This window comes from Oryzias latipes, chromosome 1 (genome assembly GCF_053564925.1).
Source record: "Oryzias latipes strain Hd-rR chromosome 1, Olatipes_Hd-rR_3.1".
Lineage (NCBI taxonomy): Eukaryota > Metazoa > Chordata > Actinopteri > Beloniformes > Adrianichthyidae > Oryzias > Oryzias latipes.
In genome coordinates this window covers 20,849,977-20,877,181 of record NC_136237.1, presented here as the reverse complement: position 1 = coordinate 20,877,181, position 27,205 = coordinate 20,849,977, and the positions used below count along the sequence as shown (strand labels likewise).

General features: G+C 39.0%; 1 protein-coding gene across 10 annotated transcripts in view; it reads left to right on the top strand.

Annotated features, from left to right (window-relative positions):
• The first annotated feature begins 8,670 nt into the window (after nucleotides 1–8,670).
• Nucleotides 8,671–27,205, top strand: part of fat1a (FAT atypical cadherin 1a) — a 75,962-nt gene continuing 57,427 nt past the window's right edge. For 9 of the 10 annotated variants that reach the window (XR_002873747.2, XR_002873749.2, XM_023958025.2 and 6 more), the window contains exons 1-2: nucleotides 9,804–9,941; nucleotides 11,376–14,662. Coding sequence is in view for 8 of the 10 variants with exons in the window: in XM_023958025.2 (XP_023813793.1) it covers nucleotides 11,404–14,662 (3,259 nt within the window). In the remaining 2 variants the exon portion in view is untranslated. Of the gene's footprint in view, nucleotides 8,908–9,803; nucleotides 9,942–11,375; nucleotides 14,663–27,205 lie in introns of those variants that run through there. The other variant, XM_023958002.2, reaches the window with a different exon arrangement.

The following is a 27,205-nucleotide window of genomic DNA, read 5'->3' as shown; positions in this document are numbered from 1 at the left end:
CTACAAAAGGAGGTAGCCTAAAAAGGAAAATAATATTTTTCCAAAGAAGAAAATCACTAGAAAGTGATAAAATTATCTTTCCATGCAGCGAGTCAGTTGTACTTAACTTACTTTACTTCTCAGGGAATTTCCACATAAGTATTCAGAAGGAAAACCAAGCTAAAAAAAAAGCTAACTGATTAGAACTTTCTAAAATTAAATGTTATACAGCCCAATAACAGTATGCTGCTAGTTGCTGATAGTTTGTATTCACTGAGTTGTATGTACCTAATTGTAATTCAGTTTGATTAAAGTGACATAAAAGTAAAAAAATAAGTGGGAATGACTCATTGTAGAAAGAAATTTGAACAAAATGAGAGTACGATCTTCATTCAACTTGTCCCTTTGAATCCTCTTTGAATCTAAAACTAGCATGTTGAAAACATGTATCTAAGTTTTTGTTTTTAATGATGAGTGCCAGTATAACTTGTCAGAATTTAATAAAATGAAAAATAATATCAGTGCAACTGAAGTTTTTTGCACCTAAAATCAAATGTTCCTATTGTCAAGAGTGTGGAACAAAAAGAAAGAAAAAATGATTTTGACTATTTTTTATAGTAATTTTCTAATAGATCACAACTTTATGAGACAAAATAAAAACATAAAACCTTGTAAAATATCTTAAATGTCTTGAAACAAAGTTCTACATCTTTGCAAGTATCAAGTAGTTTGCAGTGTATTGTGGATAGAAAAAAGACTTTAATTTGAAGATGCAAAATATATATTGCGATATGCTGTGAAAATGGTTAAAATAATAATGTTTCATGCCGACTTTGTCAAAAATGATTTCAATCAGTCACAGGATAAAAACTTGATTAGTTTTCTTATGTGATTAAAAAAAATTAGAAGAACTTCCAGTTGTGTATTTGTCCCTTAAATCTTTCCCCACCTGTATGTTCCCCACACACAGAAAGACTGCTTAGTCAATGAGCACCAAAAAGGATGAGAAAAACAGTCACTAACTCACAAGCTGTTTTGCTCACCTGACATAGTTCAAAAATAGATTTGATGCTGGAGTCCAACAAGGAATGGAGCACTGTTTACAAGCAATACACAGTGGCTTCATTTTCTAAAAGACCAAACCTGTGCAGGCTAGGGATCTACAGCATTTACAGAAAACCTTGGACAATCCAATAATGTTGACAGCAAACACTCACGGCGCATTTGTCTCTGGTGTGACAAACTTGTAATACTATTTTTTCCTTTACTTAGACTTCTACTAGTTTGGAGTGAACCAATTGAGCCTATTTTAGATTGATCAAAGTGGTGGTTTTGTAAGTGTATATTTCATGAATAATATAATTTCATTCATACTTTAATTTAATAAATGCTCCAACTGTGTGAAACTGAGGTGTTCCAATGCTGAAGGAGCAAACAATCCAAAGATAACTATGGTAATTAAAAGGAAACCAGAGGTGGCAGAATAAAGTCACAAAAAACAGGTGGTAAGGCTGTAACAGAGCAGAAGACCAAGCGATGAAACTGAACCCATCCAGAAGCCTAATCAGAAAAAATGGAAGTACGACCAGGATAAGACAACAGAACGACAGTGACAGATGGTGACACCTCACCTGCTGTGAGGGAGAACATGCGCTGAAACTGCTGCGCTGACTGTTTTCCACAGGTGTGACTGCAAAAATAACAGTCTCCCGGAAACACCAAGCTCTCACAACTGTTTTTTTTATGTCACCGTCGAGCCAAGCAAATTAAAAATGAATCTTTTTGACTTTATAGGTGAAAAGAGTTTTTAAAAAACCCAACTATTTTAGAAGGTTTTTTTTGTTTTTGTTTTTTTAAAGCAGCAAAGTATTGTCCCCCCAAATCCCGTGATCACTGCACGATCCCCTCAGGATGTCTCATTTGTCAATATGTATCCAATTAGATTAGCAGAAGTATATGTATAATACATCATAAAGGACCGCTGTTGGCAGTCATTAGTCTGCTTTGGTGCATAGAAAGCAGAATGAATAGTGCTTTGGTATGGAGCCTCTGACTGCAAAATCCTTTTTTTCTTTCTTTTTTTAATGTCGTTTTTCTTTTCCTTTTTCTCTCTCTCAGGAAGAAATGTGAGCGTTATGACAATAAAAAGACAAATCATCCTCTGGGGTTCAAAGCACTCCCAGTTCGCTGTATCACTGTCTGAAAGCCCAGAGCTGCCAATGAACACACAACATTGGCTGTCTGTTGTTTTGAGTAGCTTGTTGTGGGATAAAACCATTCACATGACACAAAGTATTCCTGTTTGGACACATGTTTCATGCTGATACAAACCCTTTTTTTTCAATGTTTCCAACAACAAGAAATGATCTGCTTTCCAGGGGAGGAAGATAATATGTGTTAGCATGAAGTGGAGCTCAGCATTATTTTAATGGGGAGCTACAAGGAGATGAAGCTTTCTCGACAAATGCTAGCCTCTATTACAAGCCCGGACTAATCTATCCATGCAAATAAATCCATGTCCTAAATGTGCCTTTTGTGTATAATCCCGACACAATTTCTGCAGGATTAGGATTTAGCTAGGGGGAAATAACTGTAGTGAGTATAGCACATGAAGAAATGTGGGTGAGAGTGGAATTTTGTTATTCATCCTTCACTGTCTGTGTGAATGACATCATGTTTAGGCCTGCCATGAGATCTTCTTTACTTATTTTATAGCCTCTTTCTGTATGGCAATGTTCAGTATTATATAAAAAATAATATAAATGAAACATTAACAGAGACAAATGTTGCAATAGTTATTGCAAGCAATTATTTTAAACAACCAAGTTAAGTTTAGTCTGATGGTAAAACTGTGCCTCAGGTTTTTTTTTCATACCTGCGTTCAGACTCCTGCATTGTTTGACAGATGTTACTCAGCATTGAATTCATTTATTTTTAATCTAACCTAATAATTGCTGTGAAAAGCCTCATTTTGAGGCTTTTTTCATTTAAATGTGTGACACTGTGGCACAGTAAAAGATCAAATTAGAGCTTAAAAAGTGGCTTTATGATTTTTTTTTTGCTATTATAACAAACCTCTTACCTTTACTTTTAGATAGATAATAGTGTATCGTTGTGGCATTGTTTTGGATTCATTCTGTAGATAACTACAAAACGTGGCAATTGGGTGGCAGTTTAGCTCAGGCGGTAGAGCAGGTCGTCTAATAACCGAAGGATTGGAGGATCGATCCCCGCTCTCCCCAGCCAGCTGCTGCCCCCCGAGCAGCTCAAACCCCCACCCCCAACAGCTCACCGTTCCCCCTAGGGGATGGGTTAAAGTGTGGAGCACAATTTCCCCATTGTGGGATAAATAAAAGGAAATTAAAAAACAAAATCATACACTGATGATGTCATAGCAGGGACAGTGCATGTGCAGGGTGATGGAAGATGTGTTTTCCGCTTGGTTTAAATAAAACGTTCATGAAAGTACATAGTTAGACCTGGAGAACATGACAATAGTTATGGATCAAAAAAGGGGTTAATGTGATTCATTCATTCATCTTCTTCCGTTTGTTCTCTGTCGTGGTCACGGGGCTGCCAGAGCCTATCCCGGCCACTTATGGGCGAAGGCAGGGGACACCCTGAACAGGTCGCCAGTCTGTCGCAGGGTCCATTAATTAATCCAATAATTTGTCTGTAATGGATTTATTGCGATTAACACGACATTTTGACATACCTAGTAATGTTCCATCTTCTCTTCCGATTGAAATAAAAACGTCCTTGATCAAAGAAAGGCTGTGCCCAATGATCTTCTCTGCTTTAGTCACTTCTTTTACCAGTTTGTCAACAGAAACAGCATCCGTATCACGTTGTTGGTGCACCCAGAAGCTAAACTTCTTCAAAGATGGGAAAAACTGTGCGTTCTTGACCACATGTGTACAGCATGTGGTTAGCTCCTGAGCTACGGTCTTTGTAATGTCCTCCCAAACAAACTTGAAAACCTCTGACCTGCTCGCCTTTGACGCTTTCCGTGTGTGTGAAATGATGCTGAGTCCTGTCAATTTTTCAGAACCTTTGACATAGTCTGTCAGTTTCCTTTTGTTCTGTTCTGACTTTTTGAGCAGGTTGGCTGTGGCTCCCCTGTCTGTACCTGGGAGTGATGCACAGCAGCTACACTTTAGTTAATTTGTTGTGTTTTTTTTTAAACTCATCTGAAAAGAAATGATTGTTTGGCCCTTTTTGGAAACTTATGTATGTATTTTCGTTTTGAACCTTTGGTTCTTGTGTAAATATGCATATTGCTTTCACTACTGCCACAATATTGGTTTAAATTCCAGCTAGAGCCTTTGCAAACAAAGAGCCCATGTTCTCCAAGAGTGGATGTACCCAAAATTTCAATAATTAATGATTCTAAATCACCCTCCAAAGTATTTTTAATCTTCGTGTGGTCCTGAAATTGACCGTTAGAGTTGTAACCTGCTTGCTGCACACTGACAAATGCAACGGGCAAGCGACTCTAGTGAAAGCACATGTAGTGAGAGTAAAAACCTTCTGCACCAAGTGTGACAGAAACTAGGGAAAGGCTGAAAGGGTTTTCCTACTATACAAACCTTTTTATTTTCTGCTGTTTTCGGGGCTGACAAAGCTAAGTGTGTGTTTACAATCCCAAATGAATGTACTGCTGCGATCCACCTGGGGCTGTCTCCGGGGGTAGCCATCTTATTTGGATTATGAACCAGTGAATAACAAAAAGCTTAAAAACTGCAAGGCAATCCAAGTCAAATGCAAGGTTCATAAGCATGAAAGGGGGCTTATTGATTTCCCAGAGGACACAATACACTTCATCTGAATTGCCTTGCATGAAGCAAAAAAAAAAAAGGACACCAATCTTTTTTTGTTTTGTTTTTTTGTTCTACATTTTGGTGGTTCCATGTTGCAAAGCTACTAAAACAAAAAACAATTAATGACACACTAATATCTCCAAACAGATTGTTCTAAATATAGCTTGGTGTGTTTTTGTGTCATCTTTTAGGTAATTATGGAGGCTTCTGCAACAGAGAAGCTTTGCGGAGCTAATCTCCTGCTTTGCTCGAGGCAACACAAGACTATTTTCAGAGCACTGAGGTTTGGTCTCCAGCTTAGAGGAAAACGTCACTTGTTTTTCATTGCATTTCCTGTAAGTTTCATGTGAGATATTTTCAACACACTTCTAAAAATTAATGCTGGCATGTGAAAGAATAAGGCTTATGAGAAGACCCTGCTTTTCCCGAATACTGATTCTTCTGTCTCTTGTAAACAAAGAGTCAACTCAAGCAGCGGCTCTGGGAAAGTCTGTGTGTTGACTTGAGGATACTTCAGCAGGATGGATATTGAATTATTCCAATCTCCCTCACAGTTAAGCTCTGCCTCAGGATTCAGATTCTCCTCCGATATTGTGGTGGGAAAAACTGATACCTGGGTGCTTCCGTTGCTGCTGGCACATGACAAATCATGTATCGCTTCCTCATCTCTGCTTCCTTTTAAGTTGAAGGGAAAACAAAGCTTAAGACATTGGTCACAGGACTCAGTGAGTGAGTCAGTTGGTGCCGGATCTAGACTTCTTTGTGCAATGTGAAGACAATCTGTTGCATGGTTTTTTAAGACGCTGAGGCTCCAAGAGGGTTATTTGAGAGCTTCCGTTTTGTATACTGCTTACAGTAAAGGACGGGGGGGCACTTTTTTCAAATAACTGGTGCAATTTTGCCAAATATGCTATTTAAAATAGTTGACATTTCAGTTCATAAAGTAAAAAATGTTCTTATGAATGCATCTCATCAGTCACAATGCACTTTTGCATTGCCTGCATACACTTGAATAGTAATGTGTTGACCCTGATATTGTTATTGCACACGTCTGAGAGAAACCAAGGGCGTTCAGAGCAAAAGCCACAACTTTTCACAAATACATAACGCATTTTGAACTAAAAAAAATTCAGAAAAAGCAGCTATTTCCTCTGAGCAAAGACAAAATCTATCTTTAGATGTTTCTCTCATGTAGTTGCTTTTAAAGTTATAGATATGAAAACATGTTATCCCTGCACCCATACACAGTTACACCCCCCTGAACTCTCTCACAGAGCGTTGCTATTTTTCAGCTCTGGTAAAAATGTTAACTCAACCTGTTACGGAGGAAAACCTGAACCAGCCAATCACAAACCAAGAAATGGTGATTTCTTGAAATGTAATTCCATTCAAGTAGCTTTTTGCAGCAGGAAGAAAAACACTATAAATAATGTTAAATGGACTAGATCAAGTTGACAGGTTAGATTACCAGAAACATTTACAGTTAGAAGTTTATACTCATGTGCGGTAATCAATGCAAATCGTGCGTAAAGACATCTTCATTAAAAGCCGATTTTGCTTTTGTTTGAATAAGTACTAATAATCACATGTGTGAGAATCATAACGTAAATGTATATAATAATTTGCCTATAATCCAATGGAAGTAAGGGTTAATGGCTGACGAAGTATGCATTATCAGAAATTGACGCATGACCTGGAAGCCTAAACATAGTAAGTTTAGTAATTTGGATTTAAAGACCCACTCCAATGAAAATCGCTCTTTTGTTGTTTTTAACATGTTCTTGTACCATTTATGGTGGAGGAAATATTAAGAAAATCAAGCTTTAATTTGTATTTTTTGAGTATTTCTTTATTCAAACCATTGTGAATCAGTAGCGGACGGAAAAATGCCATTGGAAAAAGTTTGGAATAGTGATGAACAAGTTACTACGGCAAGCCACAAGCTTCCTGCTCTGCTCCATTCTGATGCGATGGCAGTCAGATAGATCCATGTATGTTTTCATTTTTCTCGTCTGACCTGGTATCTGGATCAAAACTGTATGGCTGGGTAGCTTCAAGATTGCTCGCCATTTATGTTGGACTGGTACTGTTGGCTTGGAATTATGAGGGGCTGTAAGCTACAGAGAGAGCATGTAAACAGATGAATGATGGGAAGGTGGTGGGCTCTCTCCACGTCAACAGTCCCGCCTACAACTCGGAGGCAACTTTCTAATGAAACTGCAGAAACCGTCCGAGAAAACAACACAGGTTTTTTTTTTTTTAAACTTTGTCTAAAAACAGCATCATTATAATTAAAAGACCACTGGGAACAATTTTACAATAGTTTAGAAGATGATTAGAGTGCAACTATAATAACTGATTTTTAAGTCATGGTTTTATACATCACCGCTCCAAGTCATCTGCAGCTTTAAGATACGGCTAATACCCCTCTTTGTTTAGGTTTGTAAAGTATAGAGTTCATCTTTGGAAAAGCAACACTCGCTCTCTAGTGCTGGTTGATTTCCTGTTAATGCCTCTGTGGTTGATTTAATCCTTTATTTGAGGGCAGAAGAGTTTCCCTCTATACGTCTATAAGGTCTATAAGGCAGGAGGACCTGACCTCCGGGCATACAGGACTGCAAACACTTTGTAAGATCAAAGCAGTGGAACCGGCCCTGGGCATCACCTGACCTGAATTCAATTAAAGCTTTATGGGCAGAGAGAGGGACAGAAAGAGCAGGCTATAAGAGAGAAACAGCAGCTAGATACATCGTGTTGGACAAAACTTCTACAGAGGTCGAAGATCAAAAGGAAAAGAGAATAAAAATTACGGATTTATTTATTTATAGACAAAAAAATGTTTTGTTTTCTTCTCTTTTTCCTCCCACTAATATCCATAGTTCCGACACATATGCCTTATTTATTTACTCACCCTGTGGTATGAGACTTTTTTCAGCCAGAGTGGAATGGACATTAAGGCTAAAATTCTCACACTGAAATGCTGGCTCCAACCGCATTCTCCACTCTGGCATTTCTTGGCAGCCACTTCACAGCAGGGTGCCATGTGTGGCTGTAAACCACATGTTGGAGGAGCCAAATGAAGACGCTGGGGTCTCTGAAGTGCATTCAGCGATCTCCATTAAATCGACAAGGTGGTTTCATGAGGGTCAGGAGAGCAGCGTTATTAAACAGAAGAAGAGCTTAAGGGGATTTGAGAGGAAAAAAATGGGAAAAAGGAAGTTGCTTTGAAGATAGTTGATTGTGATCAGAATAGGTGGAGCGATGGTGGCTGTGTAGCAGTTTGATGAGAGAGCTATATGTGCTGTCAACTGTCTGTTGACCATAATATTATTTTTAAATGTCATCAGAAATTAATCTCTACATTGTAGAAGGACCCCACTTCCCGTCACCCATGTGTTTACACACTCTCCTGCTAGCTTACAGCCCCTCACAACCCCAACCTAACATTCCCAGTGCAACAAAAATGTTGAGCAATCTTGAAGCAATACAGCCATACACTTTCTAGCCAGATGCCAGCTCAGACGAGGAAAACGAAGGACGTGTCTATTTGTCTGCAAGTGGATGCATCAGAATGGAGCAAAGTACTAAGCTTTTTCAACTTCATGCTTTTTCCAGCAGCATTTTTCCCCGTCTGCTCCTGATTCCAAACAATCTGAATAAAGTAATACTCAGAAATACAATTTTAATATTTATTTTAGATGTCTTCCATCACGAGAAAAGTGTCTCAAGAACATTTCTGTTCAGGGTGGTTCTTCAATGTATTTAATGTAACTTTTCTTTCTCTCCTCCAGTAAACCAATAAAAGCGAGATGTCCGACATCCCCTGAAAGCAGCATGGGTAAGCCGTAATGCCTCCTCACCTGTACCTATTGAGGAGGAGAAGCGCCAGGCAAAGCATCCAAGCAGCTGCGCTGTACAAATGCCACCACGTGTGGCAGCTCTGCGCGGAGCGGACTTTCTGTCTACCTGTGGGAGACCGAGGGGGTAGCAGAGTGAGCGGCTCCGTCCAGAGCAGCGGGCTGGGAGACCCCGACCCCGAGTGACATTCACTGAAAAACGGACAGGATTTATGAGGAGCAAACTTCGGAGCGACACTCCAGCTGGTCTGGTGAGTACACGGCGATCTCTACCAATACGGACTTTTTTTTTCCATTGAGTGACTCGTAAAAACTTTGAACTCGACTCAAGAGGGTGTTAAGAACAACTTCCGCCCCTAAAAATGTGCCGTTTTAGCGGCGGGAGCTCCTGACCACCAGCAGCCGGGGATGCATGCAGGACAGGCGCTCCTGCTGCATCCCCGCAGTCCGGACAAGAGCAGGGACACAGCGCCATCAGTCGCACAGCTGCTGCACTCCTGTGGGCTTGCTGAGCCCTTTTTGGTCAGAACTAAGAACAAAAGTCCGACTTCCTGTCTGATGAGGTCAGCCACATGGCGAGTATAAATCAGTCAGCCTGCTCTAATGTCTACATATTTGAACATTTTATTTTGATTTATACAGTAAAAATAAAAAAAATAAAACCATTTAGATTTTAACGATCTTGATACCTGATTAATATTTCTTGGGGTTGCATTGCATGCTCTTTAGATTAAAATAAAAATCAATACTTTATTATATTAGTATTATTGGTTGGGGATAATGTGCATAAATGATAGTCTACTTAAGAAAAAATCAAGTTTTCGACCTCAAAACAACACATCAGGGCTTCTCAGACGTTACATGGGCTAACCTCAATTTATCTCACTGTAATTAATAAACGAAACGAGGGGATGGAAAAAAAAATATAGTCCATAAAAAAAGTTGAAATAAGAAAGTCACATCTCTGAAAACTCACATATAGCCTATCTAATAGAATCTCACATTGTTTATGGTAGTTTTTAATTATTGTGCGTCTAAAAAATAAAGAAATACAAATTAAACTCCACGCGGTCTGGGTTTAGTTGCCAGTCGGTAAGTAGATCCGGACGTGCGCAGCGCGGAGAGATATCTACGGAATCCAGTGGGAAGAGAGGGAAAAGAGGCAGCCTGCTGGTAGCAGATGGAGTAACGGAGAGCAGAGAAGTCCACGTCTGACCATGCCGAGATTGGGACTACGAAAACTCTATGCAAAACCTCCAAATTTACGAGAATAATACCCATATAGGTATGTAATCCCTTCTCCGTCGCATTCGTGTGGTGGTTTATTAACCCAGCAGGGTGTTAGCATCATGTCAGACAGATAAGAAAAGTTCGGACTGCTATTGTGAGCTGGGGGAAAAAAGCAGCAGCGGTCGCGTTGCGTTCTCCACTACTTTGACGAAGTTCCCCAACAGGGAACTATGCAGTTTAAGGATATTTTTGATAGCACACGCGTGTGAAACTTACGCCGTGAGGACTTTACGCTTTGCGTAGGAAAGGTGCGGACGTTTTTTTTTTCTTTTTCTATTTTTTCCCCTAAAACGAATCTGTGCTCAGCTCAGCAAGCGGCCGCCGTTTCAAGAAGTGAATGGCTGTAGTTGGGGGATGGGGCTGGAAATGAAATCGTCTCTCGAGGCATCTAACTTTTCTTTTTAAAGAGCAATTTAACTTTAAAAACTAAATAAACGAGTTACTGTTTAGTTTAGCAAAAAAAAAATCAAGTGTTCCACACATTATTTCATGTTTCTTATAAAAAACGAGCCACAAGTAGTTTGAGTTTGCACAATGGTCGTCGACAAGAAGGTAGTTAGTTCTTTTGTACCTGCAGGCACTCTGTTCAGATTTCAGGTGGGCAGGGTTTGAGCTTGTCATTCATTAATCCGACATAAAACATGATTAAACCAAACCTGGCGTCGGTCCTCGTGACACCCCAAAGGTAAACAATGGTGATTTTATTTCATAAAGCACATTATTGGCAACATCTTACTCTTACTTGTAGGTGCACAAATGTAAGAGTTTAAGATGTTGTAAAATACTCAATCTGCATTTCTAAGGATAAACTAAGACATTTTAGTATTTCCCTGGCTACATGCCTCTGTATGTGTCTTTATTTTTCCCTTCAGTGGATTTAATCAAAAGTACACATATTGAAAGGGAGTAGCTCCATTATTACATTTTAGAACCAACATTACAAATGTGAGTCCACTCCTCAGCGGCATTATTGATAAAGTCGAATTTAATACCTATGGATGTTTTAAATGCAAATGCTAAAGAATGACTTACTATGGGAAAGTTACATTTATTCCAGAGCATCATTAATTTAGTCATGCAAAGGAGGGTTTTATACTCAGTGGGTACAGATTTGTTGGTAAAGAAGAATAAATCAGTGGCGCATTTATGTGCTTGAAATTTTCCTGAGCACCCCAAATGTTAGGAAATTATTTGTTTTTACAGTTTAAATAGATGTAATTGGCATGTGGGAATGTCAGCACTGAAGTGGGTTTGCATCAAACCTATTTAGTCACTTATCGGGCTGGTTACTACCTATCATCTTGTCTTAAGAAATGTGGTTGTTTGGACTATTTTTCTAATTGTGATGACAGTAAATGTAGTTTACTACATGTCTGTGCCTGGTGGTAAAACTATAAAACCCATTCTTGTGTGTGTGTATGTGTTTCAGGTGGTTCTGTGAAGATCACGGTACGATAATGGGGAAGCAAATGATACCACTTCTTGTACTTGTGCAGCTTTTCTGCAGCTGCATAGCGAACCAAAGGACGGGGAGGGCCACCTCCATGCAGTTCACCCACTCTGTTTACAATACCACCATATATGAGAACTCTGCTGCTAAGACTTACTTAGAGAGTCACACCAAGATGGGAATCTATTCCACAGACCCAACATGGGAGATACGGTACAAAATCATTTCTGGAGACAATGAGAACTTATTCAAAGCAGAGGACTACCTGCTGGGGGATTTCAGTTTTTTGCGAATAAGGACCAAAGGAGGCAGTACTGCCATACTGAACCGAGAGGTTAAAGACCACTATATGCTGACTGTTAAAGCTACAGAGAGAACCACAAATTTTGAATGTCGCACCAGAGTTAAGGTTCAGGTACTGGACACCAACGATCTGAGACCTCTCTTCTCACCAACATCCTACAGCATCTCCATACCGGAGAACACAGCCATACGCACAAGTGTGGCAAAGGTCACGGCAACTGATGCCGATATTGGTACAAATGGAGAGTACTATTATAGTTTCAGAGAGTGGACTGATATGTTTGCTGTTCATCCAACAAGTGGTGTTGTGACCCTGACTGGCAAGCTGGACTATTCTGAGACAAAACTGTATGAGTTGGAGATCCTCGCAGTGGACAGAGGGATGAAGTTGTACGGCAGCAGTGGGTTCAGTAGCATGGCCAAACTTGCAGTTAGGGTGGAGCAAGCCAATGAGCATGCACCAGTGATTACCGCTGTAACCTTGGCACCCTCAGGTGCAGACCATGACCCTACTTACGCCATTGTAACAGTGGAGGATAAAGACCAGGGACCAAATGGAGAGATAGCATCACTGAGCATTGTGGCCGGTGACCCTCTTCAGCAGTTCAAGGCTGTAAGAACAAGCCCCGGGAGCAAGGAGTACAAAATAAAAGCTGTCAAAGATGTGGACTGGGACAATCAACCTTTTGGATACAACCTCACCTTACAGGCAAAAGATAAAGGCACCCCTCCTCAGTTTTCATCTGCTAAATTAGTACATGTCACTTCAGCACAATTCCAGAAGGGCCCTCCTGTGTTTGAAAAGGACATTTACAGAGTCAATCTGAGTGAATTTGCCCCTCTACACACCCCTGTCACTATGGTAACAGCCGTGCCAAAGTATCCACATCTAAAATATGCTTTTAAGAGCAGCTCTGACAAGAACAGATTTACAATAAATCCAGATACTGGCTTAATCAGCACCACAGGATCAATCAATGCTGACAGCTCTGCACAGTTTGAACTAGAGGTGATCACCGATGACAATAAAGCATCAACAAAAGTGATTATTGATGTGGTTGATGTCAATAACAACGCACCCGAATTTCAGCAAACGTCTTACAAAGTCACAGTTGATGAAAATGTACCCATTGGGACCAGTGTGATTACGGTGAAAGCCACTGACCTGGACCGAGGGGAGAATGGCTATGTCACCTACAGCATCACTAATTTGAGTCCCCAGCCATTTGTCATTGACTACTTTTCTGGTGTCATTACCACTTCAGAGGTCCTAGATTATGAGCTCATGCCCAGGATTTACAATCTCAAAGTCAGAGCATCAGACTGGGGATCCCCTTTCCGGAGAGAGGTGGAATCATCAGTAACTATAACTTTAAACAACCTGAACGACAATAGGCCTCTGTTTGAAAATGTTGACTGTGAAGTGACTGTGCCCAGAGATCATGGCGTGGGAGAACAGATAACAACAGCATCTGCCATAGATGCAGATGAACTGCAGCTAGTGCGGTACAATATCAAAGCTGGAAATGATCTTGACCTCTTTGAACTGAATCCAAACTCAGGCCTACTTTCACTAAAGCGCACCCTGAGTGATGGAGAGGCAGCTAGAGTATCCTTTCATAGTTTACAAATTGTAGCAACAGATGGTGAACACACAACTCAACCAATGATCATGAACATAACCGTCATCACAGCACGCAAACCTGTCCAGGTAAAATGTGTTGAAACTGGTGTTGCGACTATGCTAGCTGAAAAGCTTCTCCAGGGCAGTAAAATTCACACTCAAACAGAGCCAGATGACAACTTTATCGACATTCACTCAGTAAATCGGTACTCTCCCCAGTTCACTGACTCATTTCCGAGTGTGATCGAAGTTAAGGAGGACCTACCTGTTGGAGCCAGAATTGTCCACTTAAGCGCCACAGACTCTGATAGTGGATTCAATGGCAAATTAGTGTATGTTATTTCAGGAGGAGACAAAGAAAATCGGTTTATTGTTGATATGGAAACCGGCTGGCTTTTGGTCTATTCTGCTCTTGACCGTGAGGCAACAGATCACTATACCCTCAACATTACAGTTTACGATCTTGGAGTTCCGCAGAAATCCTCTTCACGTCTCTTGGATGTGAAAATTTTAGATGCCAACGATAACAGCCCTCAGTTTTTGCAAGATTCGTATACTGTTGAAGTGAGCGAGAGTACACCTATCCAGACAGAAATCATTCAGGTGGATGCAACCGACAAAGATCAGGGGAATAATGGAATCATAAAGTATTCAATTTTGGGAGGAACAGACCATTTTGAGATCAATGAGTTAACCGGTGTTGTAACTGTGAGGAGACCACTAGATCGTGAAAGGTTTCCATTTTACACACTGAAGATTGCTGCGCGTGACCAGGCAGTCAGCGAACCTCAATTGGTGTCAACAGTGCCTCTTAAAATCACTTTGGAAGATGTAAATGATAACCCTCCTAAATTTGTTCCCCCCAACTACCGCATTAAAGTAAGGGAGGATCTTCCTATTGGGACTGTCATTATGTGGCTGGAGGCTCATGACCCTGATATTGGACCTTCCAGTCAGGTACGATACAGTCTTACTGATAATGGAGATGGGAAGTTTGAAGTAGACAAGCTCAGTGGTGCTCTTCGAATTGTTCAAAATCTGGACTATGAGACAAAACAAGTGTATAATTTGACGGCAAAAGCCAAAGACAAGGGGAAGCCCATATCTTTGTCATCAACCTGCTTCATTGAAGTGGATGTGGTGGATGTGAATGAAAACCTCTACAGGCCACAGTTCCGATCCTTTGTGGAAAGAGGATTTATAAAAGAGGACGCTCTTGTTGGGACTTCTGTGATGAAAGTTTCAGCCGAAGATGAGGATACCGGAAGAGACGGAGAGGTTCGATACTCCATACGAGATGGATCTGGCCTCGGGATATTTACCATTGAAGAGGAAACAGGTGAGTCCTCTGAATTTAATTAAACAAGTTTAACAGGTTTTTAAAGTCTAAAAAAAGTATTGTGTTAAGAAACGTGTCCAAGGTTTTAGGTACATTTTTAATGTAAATTTGTCATGATGTGCAGTGTTATCCAAAAGGTGAGCCACTTATTACATTCATTTTCCCTTTTCCAAGAGAACTGACAGCTGAAACAGATGGACGAGCCATCTTTCAGAGCATTGTAGATATTCCTGAACAGCTGCATGATTACTAAAAACATTTTGAGTTTCACATCCATTTTTTTCTTCTCACTTCTTCCTTCACAAATACATGTGCATTTTTCAATTGCAGAAATACCTATGTTTGACTTCAAAAAGAGGTTTTGCTCGCAACATATTTCAGTTCTGAGATTATTGACAATAATTTATTGGTGGGTTTTCTATAATGCAGAAGTATGTTAATGGGTTTGCAGCTGCCCTGAATAAGTCTGACAGCTGACTCAAATTAGTTCAGAATAAGCAGTCTGGAATTCCAGGAGGTCCTCTCCAAGACCTGGCAATCACCTGACTTTGTGGACTGCTTGGTCTGCTTTCCTTTTTGAACCCATACGTCACATAATTAGCTTCTCAATATGGCTTTTTTCCTTATTCGTAATTAAACTCCCAGTGCACAATACATATTTTATGTCTAAATGAAGCAGTGGAACTTAATGTATAATACATTGACTTGGCGTGTGTAATCTCTTATCTGCATAAAGCAAGCTGGAAGAGCAATTTACAGTTGGTTACTTTTTCTATTTTTAACTTGTTTGTAGTTTTAGATCTCTGTCGAAAAGAACATGATATTTAAAAAATATCATGTTCTCAAATATCAAATATATTACTAAGCAGCAATAGAAATAAAATAGACATAAATAGAAATACATTTACTAACATTTACTGAATGTTTTGTGGTTCGTGTATCATCTTTTGATGATGTGTAGGTGTAAGATATTTGCAGGGAACAGAGGAATTTCTTAAAAATCACATGACTGTTGGTTTAAATTTAATGCCTCTCTAGTCTTTGACCAGTACGGAGCTCTCCAGGGGCCAGTGGTTAAAAACAAAAAAAATCTGATAAACTATGCGCACAGATTAGTAACATTGTATAAATATAATAACAGGCACTTTGTATGGAACTTTTATTAGTAGTGCCTTTGTAACATTACAGAGCTGCTGTTGAGATGACCCCCCCCCCCCCCTCGTGAGAGCGCTGCATCCTTACTGTCAATAGCAAGAATCCATAACATGATCATGTTTTTAAGCTGTTTTTTTATGATTTCATGTAAAAATGAATCACCTGGAGGCAGAATTTAAAAAAAATCTCCTCCCCCTTTGGTAAATCTGTCCTTGTTTTCCCAGCAGGTTTTAATCTGACTTTAAAGCTGGATCAGACTACAGGTGACTGAAACCCCTCTTCTCAGAAGAGCATTTTTCAGCAAGAAAACAGAAACAACTCATTTGTAATGGAAAATAAAACATTTCATAGACAGCGTGAAAACTACCAAAAGCAGAGAGCAATAGAAATGCAACATTTCTTTTGTTATGCTCTCCTTGGAATTTATAGTCATGGCCGTCCTTAAGTTTTTTTCCAGAGCCTGATGGGTGCCTGTGACTGGTATCTTTATCTTAAAATGCAGTGCAAGTCCAGGCCTCTGCAGCTTGGTTTGATCTCCTGTATAATCCCAGAGACCTTATTAAGTGATTATCAAAAGGTGCAATGAAAGGATTATCCTGGGCTTGGTCCTGTTATTATGGATTACATTTGAGGTCAGTAGACAACTATTTGCAACCAAGTTGATAATGCCCCTCCCATGACTTTACTAGACAAGGAGTGTAGTGACCATACATATTTAAAATATTGCACCTCCATAAGGAATATGAGTGTGGCTATTCACCCTGAAAAAACTGTGATATCTGTAAGTACAGGTCATAATTTCAAAGCTTTACTTTTCCCAATTTGAAAAAAGATTGCGAAGATTTTTAAATAATCTACAGATTTTGTCCATTGCTTTCTTAACCTTTATACACAGGTTTGTCTAAACGATATCAGCCAATAGCATACTTTTAATTACTCATTCATATGCAGCTGGCACATATGAATGTCAAGGGAAATGAAAAAAATCATTCAATCTACATTGTTGCTTGTCATCCACAGTGGGTCTGATATCCTACAAGAAAGAAAAATAGGTTTAAAGCCTAATGATTAACTTGTAAACCTGTAGTCCATTTTAGTTCCTTCCAACACCATTCTTCTCTCATATAAATCTGGGTGAAAGATATCTTGTGCAGGCCAAACGTTAGTGTGGTGCTGTCTGACTGTTTGTGAACCTCATGACAACTGTTGGTCCAGACATTCCCTGTGTTATTAAAAGCTCTGTGGTTATTGGATTGCTGCCATCTTAATTCAAACACATGCTTATTAAATGTTTTTACCAGAGCCCCTTCTCATGCTTAAGACCAAGTATACCACCTTGCGCTTTTATTCCTACGTTTGCATATAGTTGATTTTTGACCTCTAGGGACTAAACAGACTAGAACGATTAAGTATCACAGTACTATAAGCCCTTAACATACTTACATAGCTCACTGGACATCCTGCTGTCAAATCTTAGGTTCAGTGTCACCTTTTTGCCTTGGATTACTTGAGCAAAGAATCCGACAACAGCATCTTATATCCAGATATATGTAATTTGATATAAATATAGCTTGCTTTATTTTGCTTCTCTGTCCTTATGACAAACAGTTCAATTATATGGCTCCAAGGACTGCTTATATCTGGCACAGCTCACAGGCTGGCCATTTTAGACATCACATTTGATCTCAGCCTTGTTTTAGGCAAAAATGACAAAGTGCAAGCTTAGGCTAAAGACGTAATCAAGCTAAGCATCAATTTTGTGCTTTAGCCGTAAAGGTAGATTCTACACAAGACAGCTGGAGTTTCATAATATCTAAGTTGTTATTTATATAGTTTTTTCTGTTTACTATTGGCTGATGACAGATGTACCAGTATGTTTCAAGATGAGCAAGCTTTGCGGAGTGGTAATATTCAACGAGTGGTTTGTTTATACTCATCTCTAGATTTTTTTAAATCAGTATTCTGAAATGAGACAGCCTTTATGATATGACCACCAAAGAGTCTGATCCTGTGGGAATTTTAAAGCATTTCCATAACCATGTAACCCAGTAAGTTAGAGTGGAGATCCTAATGTATCAGTATGTCTTACCTTTCAGTTGTGCTAAATAGACAAATAAACCTCTACTTGTAAAGAAGCAGCCATGACATCTATTAACTCTAAAATAATACAGAAACCCCATGCATATTTCAACTTTGGTTTCAATATCATTGACATGTAAACATACTTAAGGCCTGTTCACACCGGGACGAATTTCGCCGGCGATTTTCGCCGACTTTTAACGCCTCGTGACTAAACAAAGGGCACCAATGAGAGTGTGCACACCGACGCGAAAAAACGCCACGCGTCAAAGCGTCTAAAAAAAATGCCTCGGGTTCGTTTTTTTTTTCGACGCCTCGCGTCGAAATCTATTCGACCAATGAGAATGCCGCTTTTGCACACGTGTCTGGAGCTTCTGAAGTTACAGTAAAACACAACTTGGGGGCGCTCAAACACAAAACTGCCTTGCTGAGCACACATACCAGAGAAGAAGATAAGACGCCGAGTAGCGTCTACACTGCCGCGGAGAAATAATGACGGACATTGTAAAATATCCCCGAACCAAGCACCAGTTGGAGCTACTGGTGCTTGAAATATTCATGTTTCCTTTGTATTATTCTGACAAGCGCGTAAATACTTACTCTCTTCTTCTGAATGAAAAGCGACTTTAAGAAGCGTAAAGTTGCGCGGCGCCACCTTGTGTACAGGAGTATTTCTGTTTACATTAAGCGCCATCTAATGTCAGGGAATGAAATTGCATGTTCGCTCGGCTCATCGTCAGCGAAAATCGCCTGGGTGTGAACACAAAAAACGTGGCGAAAAACGCTGGCGAATAACGCCTGACGAATATTCGTCCCGGTGTGTACGGGCCTTTAAACTCCTGAGTTCAAGCTTGATACAGACTAGCAATAAAAGAATCCTTATCGAGATCAACCTAGGCAAGACTCCACTCCTCACATTACTCATCTAGACACACCTCACATAAGGTAATAGTTGGTTGGCAATAAAAAAAACGTTTTTTTATTTGCAGTGAGTAATTGTCTGCTCATGTGTACCCTAACCTTTAGTCATTTAACAAACCTAATTTTTTAAATCTCAAATGACTTTCATGTAAAGGATTAAAGAAAGGCACCTCTTTTATTGGGCTTGACAAGCAAAGGAGATTGTGCAAATCAAAGAGCTTTGTCCTAATAGTTCGAGATGCTAGATAGCTGTGGCAAAGTCAGTGATCTATTTTCCAGAGGTATGAGGAAAATAGATCACCTTGAACAAACTCAATTATTGGAGAAGTTAAGAATGTTTTCAAATTTGCACTTTTCTATGCATATAAAGTGAGGTGAATTTTGAGTACTGGCAGGACAATAAAGAACAGTTATGCTTCTATGAAAAAACACTGTTGTCCTTATACAAATTGTCTGGCATTGTCCTGTTAAAGTGACCTCAGATGTCCATGAAAAAAAGTGTTAACCTTGTGCCTGCTGTTCGACCATAGACTCAGTCACATTCTCCCTAACCAGTATTTAATTGATCATATTCCATATCAATCCTCAATTTCTCTGTGTGATTCCTCAATTTAGCTGTGTGATTTTATTAATCATAACTCAGATATATGCTGTGATAAAAGTAATGCAAATGTTTTAGTAGATTTTCACAAGTTACATTATCATTGCAAAATATCAGCGAAAAGCACTCGCATACTCATTTAAACATGAATCTGACACTTTGAGTTGTTGTGGCTTTGAAAACGTATTCAAAGCAAGTTCTGTCTCAGCTGGAAGTGAAATTATTCAGTGTACAGGTTGAGCAAAGCAGAGTGTGCTCAGTGTACATGAGAAGCAGATGCTGATTGTATAATGTATGCATTGCCCTTTCTTCTTGGATAAAATATGCATTGCCCTTTCACTTGAAGCTGTTTGCAGCTTGTGTAGTGAAAGCATCCTTTGTGAGAGCAAACGAAACAGTTTGATGTGTTGTGACAAAGTCCTGTTCCATTTCTACCCCCCCAAAAAAGAAAAATTGCTAGGCCTTCATTTCTTTTTTCCATTACCTCCAAAAGTAAACAGTTTGCCACCAATAAGAAAAAATTGTACAGTATCTTTTTTAAGGTCAATTTTTTGGCATTGAGTATATTTTTCAAAAGGCAACAGTTTCCCTCCATTCTTCATTTTCCATATGCTTGAGATAAGTTGGATTGCTAATGGGTACTTGATTCCAAATAGCCTTTGCTTGAGGGCTGTTACTCTGGAGATGGAACCAGGAAAATGTGGCAGGAAACCGTTGATTGTAGGTTTCTAAATAAAAAGCGTACGTTCTCCCGTTAAAAGTATGTTGTTCTTTCTGCCCATTAAATCTTTTTAAAGAAATCTGGAGCTGCCTCACAGGATATGCTCCATTATTTGTTAATTTGATGTCTCACTAACCCCTGATGAATAATATATTATACTTGGCCATTTTTAAAATGAGCTGCAAAAGTGGAGTACCTGGCATTCGAATCAATGCAATGATGTCTGATAGAATGGAAAAACCATAGATGTGTTAAGTTGGTATCTACATCACACAAATCTTTTTTCAATCTGAGTAAGAGGTCAAAAGTGACATTAATATGTTCAGAACACTTCTAAAATAGCTAAGCAAAAGCTGAATTTCTTATTTTATACAGCTTTATACTAAAGACAGGAGGAAGCTCCCAATGTTTAACTAGTGGTTGACTTCCCAGTTTTCTTTTTTACCAATTTGTGTCTATTATTAATACAACAACAATCTGCCAAATCAATAATTTGGATAATTTATGTATTATATCTTATTGATATGTATCCATTATAATACTAAAGTTTGAAGTAAATTGCATAATTAGGCGATGGAGTATCTATTTTCTTGTTTTCTTGTAACCCTGTCAGACAAATAATGGCAGCTTGAGGCATTTCAGGGCTCCAGACTAACTTTTTTCACTAGGAGCACAGTGGCCCCTAACTGAAAATTTTAGGGGCACAACTAGAAAATTTAGGGGCGCATACCGTAAATCAAAATTCTAACCAAATCTACTAATTTCCACTGTATTACTAATAAATACTTTAATAATAGATGCAGAAATTACAATGTGCTGTTTCAAATTCAGTGTCACATTTTAATCTGCACTTTTGAAGATGCACCAAGAAGGTAAACTGACAAAAGCATCGCTGTCATGACAGTACAAATAGTTAAGAAAACTGATGGAAATTTATCTTGGTGACACCAAATAGGTGCAGCCAAGATGCACAATAAGCGTGTTTGAGATCACCCAGGTGAACTCAACGCTGCGCAGATCACCTGGTGTGTGACATATATTTTTGTTTTTGCTCCAACATTAACTGTCAATCATCACAAAAATTTCAGGAGAAAGGGGTGGGAGCAAGGGGCAAACCTACCCGGACACAGCTGGAAACTGAACTGACTGAAAGCTGCCCTACAGGCTACAAAACAATGCATTATGGGACATGTGTCCTGATGGTTTTTGTAGTGGAGGGATTAATCAAAATAATTTAAAATACCAATTCATTAAAAAAGGCTACATACATTACAAAACCTTAAATAATCATAAAATATATAATAACACAGATCATACTAAGGGGGAGAAGAATATTAAAACTAAACTGAATGTTAAGGACAACTCCATTTCCAGGCGAGGTGCTGGTTCATTTAAAAAACGTCTATCGTTGCATTTTCCACACGTATTTTCAGTGTGTCTAAAACTAATGTTGTTTTTGCTCGAGCGTGTTTAAAGTTCAAGCCCCGTTAGCTGTCACGCATGTAGGTGTGGGACATATTCTCCTCAGCTGACCCGACTCCCGCGGGAGCGGTGTGCTGCCGTAACCCGTTTGATGCGCCGCCGTAACCGTAACCAAAACCTAAACCTTCCTCCGGGTCTGTGCGGCCCAGAGAAAAGTTCAGCACGGACTGCATGTATTTAGAAAATTACGAGCGAAAAGATACGTTCTAAAGGAAAGTAAGGAACTCCTTAATGTGGTCCGGGGAGGGCGCTGTCAGGTTTCCTGCTTTCAAGCCCTGTCATTGTCCCGCCCCCAAGAGTCATTTACCCCACTGTGATTGGTTGGTCAGCTCTAGGCCCCTCCCCCTACACGCATTTTAGCCACTCAGTGGCTTTCCCTATTCTTCTCACACGCAGTGGCCGCCTCACACACAGGCATCACGCGAGTGTGTGCTCGCGTTTCATGAGTATGTGCGCGAGTGTGTGTGTCTGCCTGCGTGCGTGTGCGTTTGCGTCTCATTGATTATTTCATTGATCATTGACGTGCCCCTTCCACGTTTAATGTATAAAAAAATACGAAGGGTGGGGGAAGCAAATTTACTGGTCGCACATGTGCGAATGGATGTAAAATTCAGTCGCACACTCTCAAATTTTGGTCGCAAAATGCGACCAATTGCTCGCAGTCTGGAGCCCTGGCATTTATTGTTAATTAGTGTGGAACTGGATTTTGTTATGATGTAACTCTTAATCTGGTTGTTCTTGTTGATATGAATGCTATTAAGCACAAAAAATTGTAAAACCAAGGGAGCTTGTTAAAATATTAACATGTGCTATTATCTGTCTTTTTGTATTCAGAGACCAACAAGTCTAAAATTCAACACAATAAAAAATCAACTGTCTTATAGATTTATGCAAATACAGAGTTGTAAAAGGTGAACATTTGTTCATCAAAATTATAAGACGCTTTAAGATTTTTTTGTGTCCCTCCTAACTTAAAACGACAAAGAAAACTTCATAGGGTTGATTTCAAAGTCACTATTGATACCTCCTGTTCAAGTCAACTTCGCTGAATACATTTGTTAAAATAAAGTATATAAATAAATCCTGTACACCAGCTGGTGACAGCCATTTTTCTGCCCTATGTGTCTGTGCTCAGTGATGCATGGAGTGGAAATTGCTCTCTTGCTCAACGGGCTGTAATAGTTTGTGCATTATATTTAGGAAGGTACGAGGGACATGGTTTTATGCGATACCTAATCATTGTTATGAAAATATCTCTGGGCTATCAAGATATTTTCACCTCCATGCACCCCCCAAGCAAACCAATTGGATTTGTTTATGAATTTTTAATGTAAGTAGAGTGTCAACTTCTCATGATATATATATACATATACATACATATACATATAAATATATTGACAGTCCTTAAGGGCCACTCTTCTTGAAAAAGATTAAAGATCTTTGTTCCTTGATAAAACGTAATTTGAGTTCTTATAATGTTTTATTGGCTCATTGGCTGTTCTTCTGCTTCAATAACCTTGTACTTCAATGGAATGAACCTAGATGAATGAGACTCTACCCAGACACACAATAAAAATGTCAAGACCTAACACCCATTTATCCTTTACTATCATACCATCCCAATTTTATATATCATTCAAATACACTAACTGTACAATCTACAAAAATTTTCATCATGTAAAAATTGTACTTCTTAATTGTACTTCTATATGATTTTGTACAATAACAGCTTGTACTAAATTGGAATACAGTTTTTTTAGATATAAAATTGCAAAAAAAAGATCCTATCTTAGTACCCCATGGTCCGTCCATGTCCTTAGAGCTGCATTAAAGGACATCAGATATATTTTCACAAGGTTTTGCAATTTTTACAGCATTATTTATGATTTTTTTTCCTGTTTTGTTTGTTGCCTTTTAAGTGCTGGAGTCATTTTAGGCACTTTTATTTTTAGCAACATGGATGTTTTTTATGTTTTTATTTTTTTTTAGTTCTCTTTGGCTGTTTTGTGCTTGTAACAGTTTATTAAGACATTTAACATACACATTCTTCTTGCACCAGGGTGTTCCTAAACAATTTTTATTGGACCGAATGCTTCCACTAATGACTATTTTGTTTTTTGGCTATTCTATGGAGTATGTTTTCTATTTGCCAAGATTTCTTCAAAAACAAAGTTTTTCAGTTAAAACAGGTTTAGATTTTGTTGGTTCGATTTTTCCTTTTCAGTTTAGTCTTTGAAAAGGAACAAGATTTTACAGTTTTAAGCTCTTTTTCCATAAGTCATATGTTTTTTTTGTAGCTTATTAAAAAAAAAAGTTTTTTGACAGTAACTATGTTCGCACATAATGTTTTTTTGTCTCTATTACCAAAAAAGTATTTGATGTCTAACGATAATCTTCCATGATTTAGGTAGTAAAAATATGACAAATCATATTTATATTAAATAAAAAAATGGTTCTATGGATTTGAAGCAAATTCAATTCAGTTCATTTCAATTTTCTTTATATACGTAGCCCAATATTACAACAATCGTCTAAATGGGCTTCATACCGGTAATTGTATAAGAACATGAAATCATTATGAACACGTTGGTTTCTAAAATTCGATAGAAGGACCGGACCATGAGCAGATGCGTGGAGTGAGAATGATATAACATGGAATGTAGATGAAAACATTTATATTGAAAATTATATTCTAAAACAGAATATTCTAGAGTTAGTTTAAAACTTTTGTTCCCATTTTAGATCTCTTTTTTATTGTGAAGCCCTCTGGTACCTTTAAGGAGTTGTAAAGCGCTATATGAATAAAGTTTAATTCATTCATGATCCTTTTAATAAAATAAATAACAATGACCCAATAACACAGGGGTCGGGAACCTTTTTGGCCAAGAGAGCCATAAACGCCACATATTTTTAAATGTAATTTCGAAAGAGCCATACAATAATGTAGTGTCCTTTTCCCACACTGAGACTTAACCTCTTTTAAGGTTCTTTATTCTGGTTAATGCAGGCTGTAACAAATGCCGTAAATTAATTCAGCAGCTCCTGAATCTCTCCCGCCGAGACGAGAGCGCTTCTCCCAATTTTATATTCCCCTGCTCCCGCTGCAGCCCTCCCATTTCCCTTATTCGGCCCATAGCTGAACCCCATTGGTCCAAATTAACTAACAACAGGCTGAGCGACAGAACTAAGAGCCAATCAGATCTCTGCTTGATGCGTTCAAGGAACTCCAGAACTTTTAACGCGGCCCAACAGCCAAGTTAAACTCAGTCCGCGACAATATGTTTAAAACTAAATATTCAAGTGAATGTGTGCATTTGATATAATTTCAACACTTTTAAAGGACAATAAGTCTGTGGATTCTTTTTAATAACATTGTTATGCTGTTGTTAATAAATGATGAGTATTTCTCGTGGTAGTTTTGCTGATGGTTTAGTCTGGTTGATAGGTGGTGAGTTTCTGCTTCATGCAGGCGTTGATACTTTAAACGTGATCATAGGTCTGAATGTTCTGTAAATGTGAGACAGACTGCTCACATGCAGACGGGGAGCCAAACACACACTCACTCGCTGTAGTGAGTGACGGGCAGCAGGTTTTACGTTTTTACAATCCCTGCGCGATTCACTTTACTGACCGAGCCCACAACTCCACCCTCACCCTCTGCTTTCTCCCTCTCACATCCCGTCCCCGCTACTGCGCGCTCTTTTCAGAGACGGGGGCGCGCAGTTTTAGGCACGGCAATTCACAGGTTTCCGGGTGGTACAAACTCTGTGAAATAATAGATAATAGTAAAGAGATAATGCTGGCGCAGATCCTTCTCTCCAAGCACCGCTACAACTGTAAGCCTCTGGCATCGCATCGCGCCCGAGAAGGACTGGTCTAATGAAAAATAAAAAAATAAAAATGTGTCTGCGAGCCACATGTGACCATCAAAAGAGCCATATATGGCTCGCGAGCCATAGGTTCCCGACCCCTGCAATAACACAATGATTTTCAAAGACAAAAATTTAGGAAAAATATACTGATACTTAAAAAAAAAAATCAGCAGAGACTTTGATCTCATCACACGTCTCTCATCACACGTTTTGCGCAGCTGGGCTGTGTCCTGCACGTCTTTTTCTCATCCAGTAATACTGAAAAAGCAAATGTCTGTGTCTTCTGCTGCAGCTAAGCATATGTCTGTGTTACCTTTTCACCAGTACAAATTCCCTCATTTATTGCAGGAGTTACATTCAAAAAATAACCGTGATCGGTGAAATCCACGGAGTCTGATTACAGACGTTTATGGCAGTAAAACTCCTCACTGCCTGAATACACTTTTCTCACACAGACATGAACATTTTCACCCTTTTCACTTGTTTAAATTCTCAAACCTTCCTAGAAATTAGGTCCATGATCTTAGAATGAAAACAAAGATCTGATCAATCACAGATTTCTGTAGATCTGAAGAGCTCCGCGTTTCTGTACAGGAGACACGGTACGGAGGAGATTGATTGACAAGGTCTCCAGCCAATCAGGACACAGAACAGGGTGCGCTGTTTAAAAAAATCAGCATAATCGCTCTAAAAGAATGAGCTAAACTGGGAAAGATGAACTGCGACATAGAAAGGAAAGACTGTCTTCTGTTCTATTTGACAGAGATTTTTGGAGGGTTTCAGGTTGGAGCACAGACTGCAATAAAATGTCACGTCTTGATCGTGTGGCCAGTTTTACCATGGGTGTCTGATATTGTTCAGTTGGCCGGACCAAACATGGAGGCGGGCCGGATCAGTGGCACCTCACACACTGCAGAGAGAATGTGTCACTTAATGAGCAGGAAAACAGCTGTTTGCTTGAACTACTGTGGGGAAAAATATTAGACTTTTAATTTGTTTACTTAGTAGTTTTTAAAACACACTATTTCACACAAAGATGTACAAAGTGTGAGCTTGATGAGGGTTTAACAGAACTCCATATATGGTCATTGGATCAAGATATTTTCATTTATATTTTTTTTCCTCACTCAAATGAATTTTCTTTTGCTTGTTACAAAAACAGAAGCAAGGACAGCTGAGATAGATAAGCAGCGTTTAAGAATAGAACAACCGTGTGCTGTACTATTACATTTGGCGACATTTCTGTTTTTGACAAGACAAAAAAAAGAAGAGAATAAAGCATCCAGTAATGCTGTTTGAGTTTTGAAAATTGAGTTTGTGATGTAATAAATACTGTATTTGCTTCATTTTATTGCAATTAAATAGTTCATAACTATTTTTTTGCACATTTCTGTGCAGAGAGCAAAAAAGGGATAAAGAAAGGGGAAAACGGGGTTTAAAAAATAAGAAAAATCATTATGATAAAATATAAAATCTAACTTTTTGCTGAAAATTTAATCAACTAAATGGATGCATTGGGGTTCGGGGGGGTGTAATCCTAAATATTGGCTCTGGTAAAGAGGCTGGGTTTCCCTGCTCAGATACAAGAAATTTCTATAGTATAATGCACTTGATTTATTGTAAAGTTTGGGGGAAAGGGATGGGTGGCAGAAATGTATTTTTGACCCGTTTTAGGACAAGTGACCCCTCTACCTTTCAGGGTCAAGCAGCAG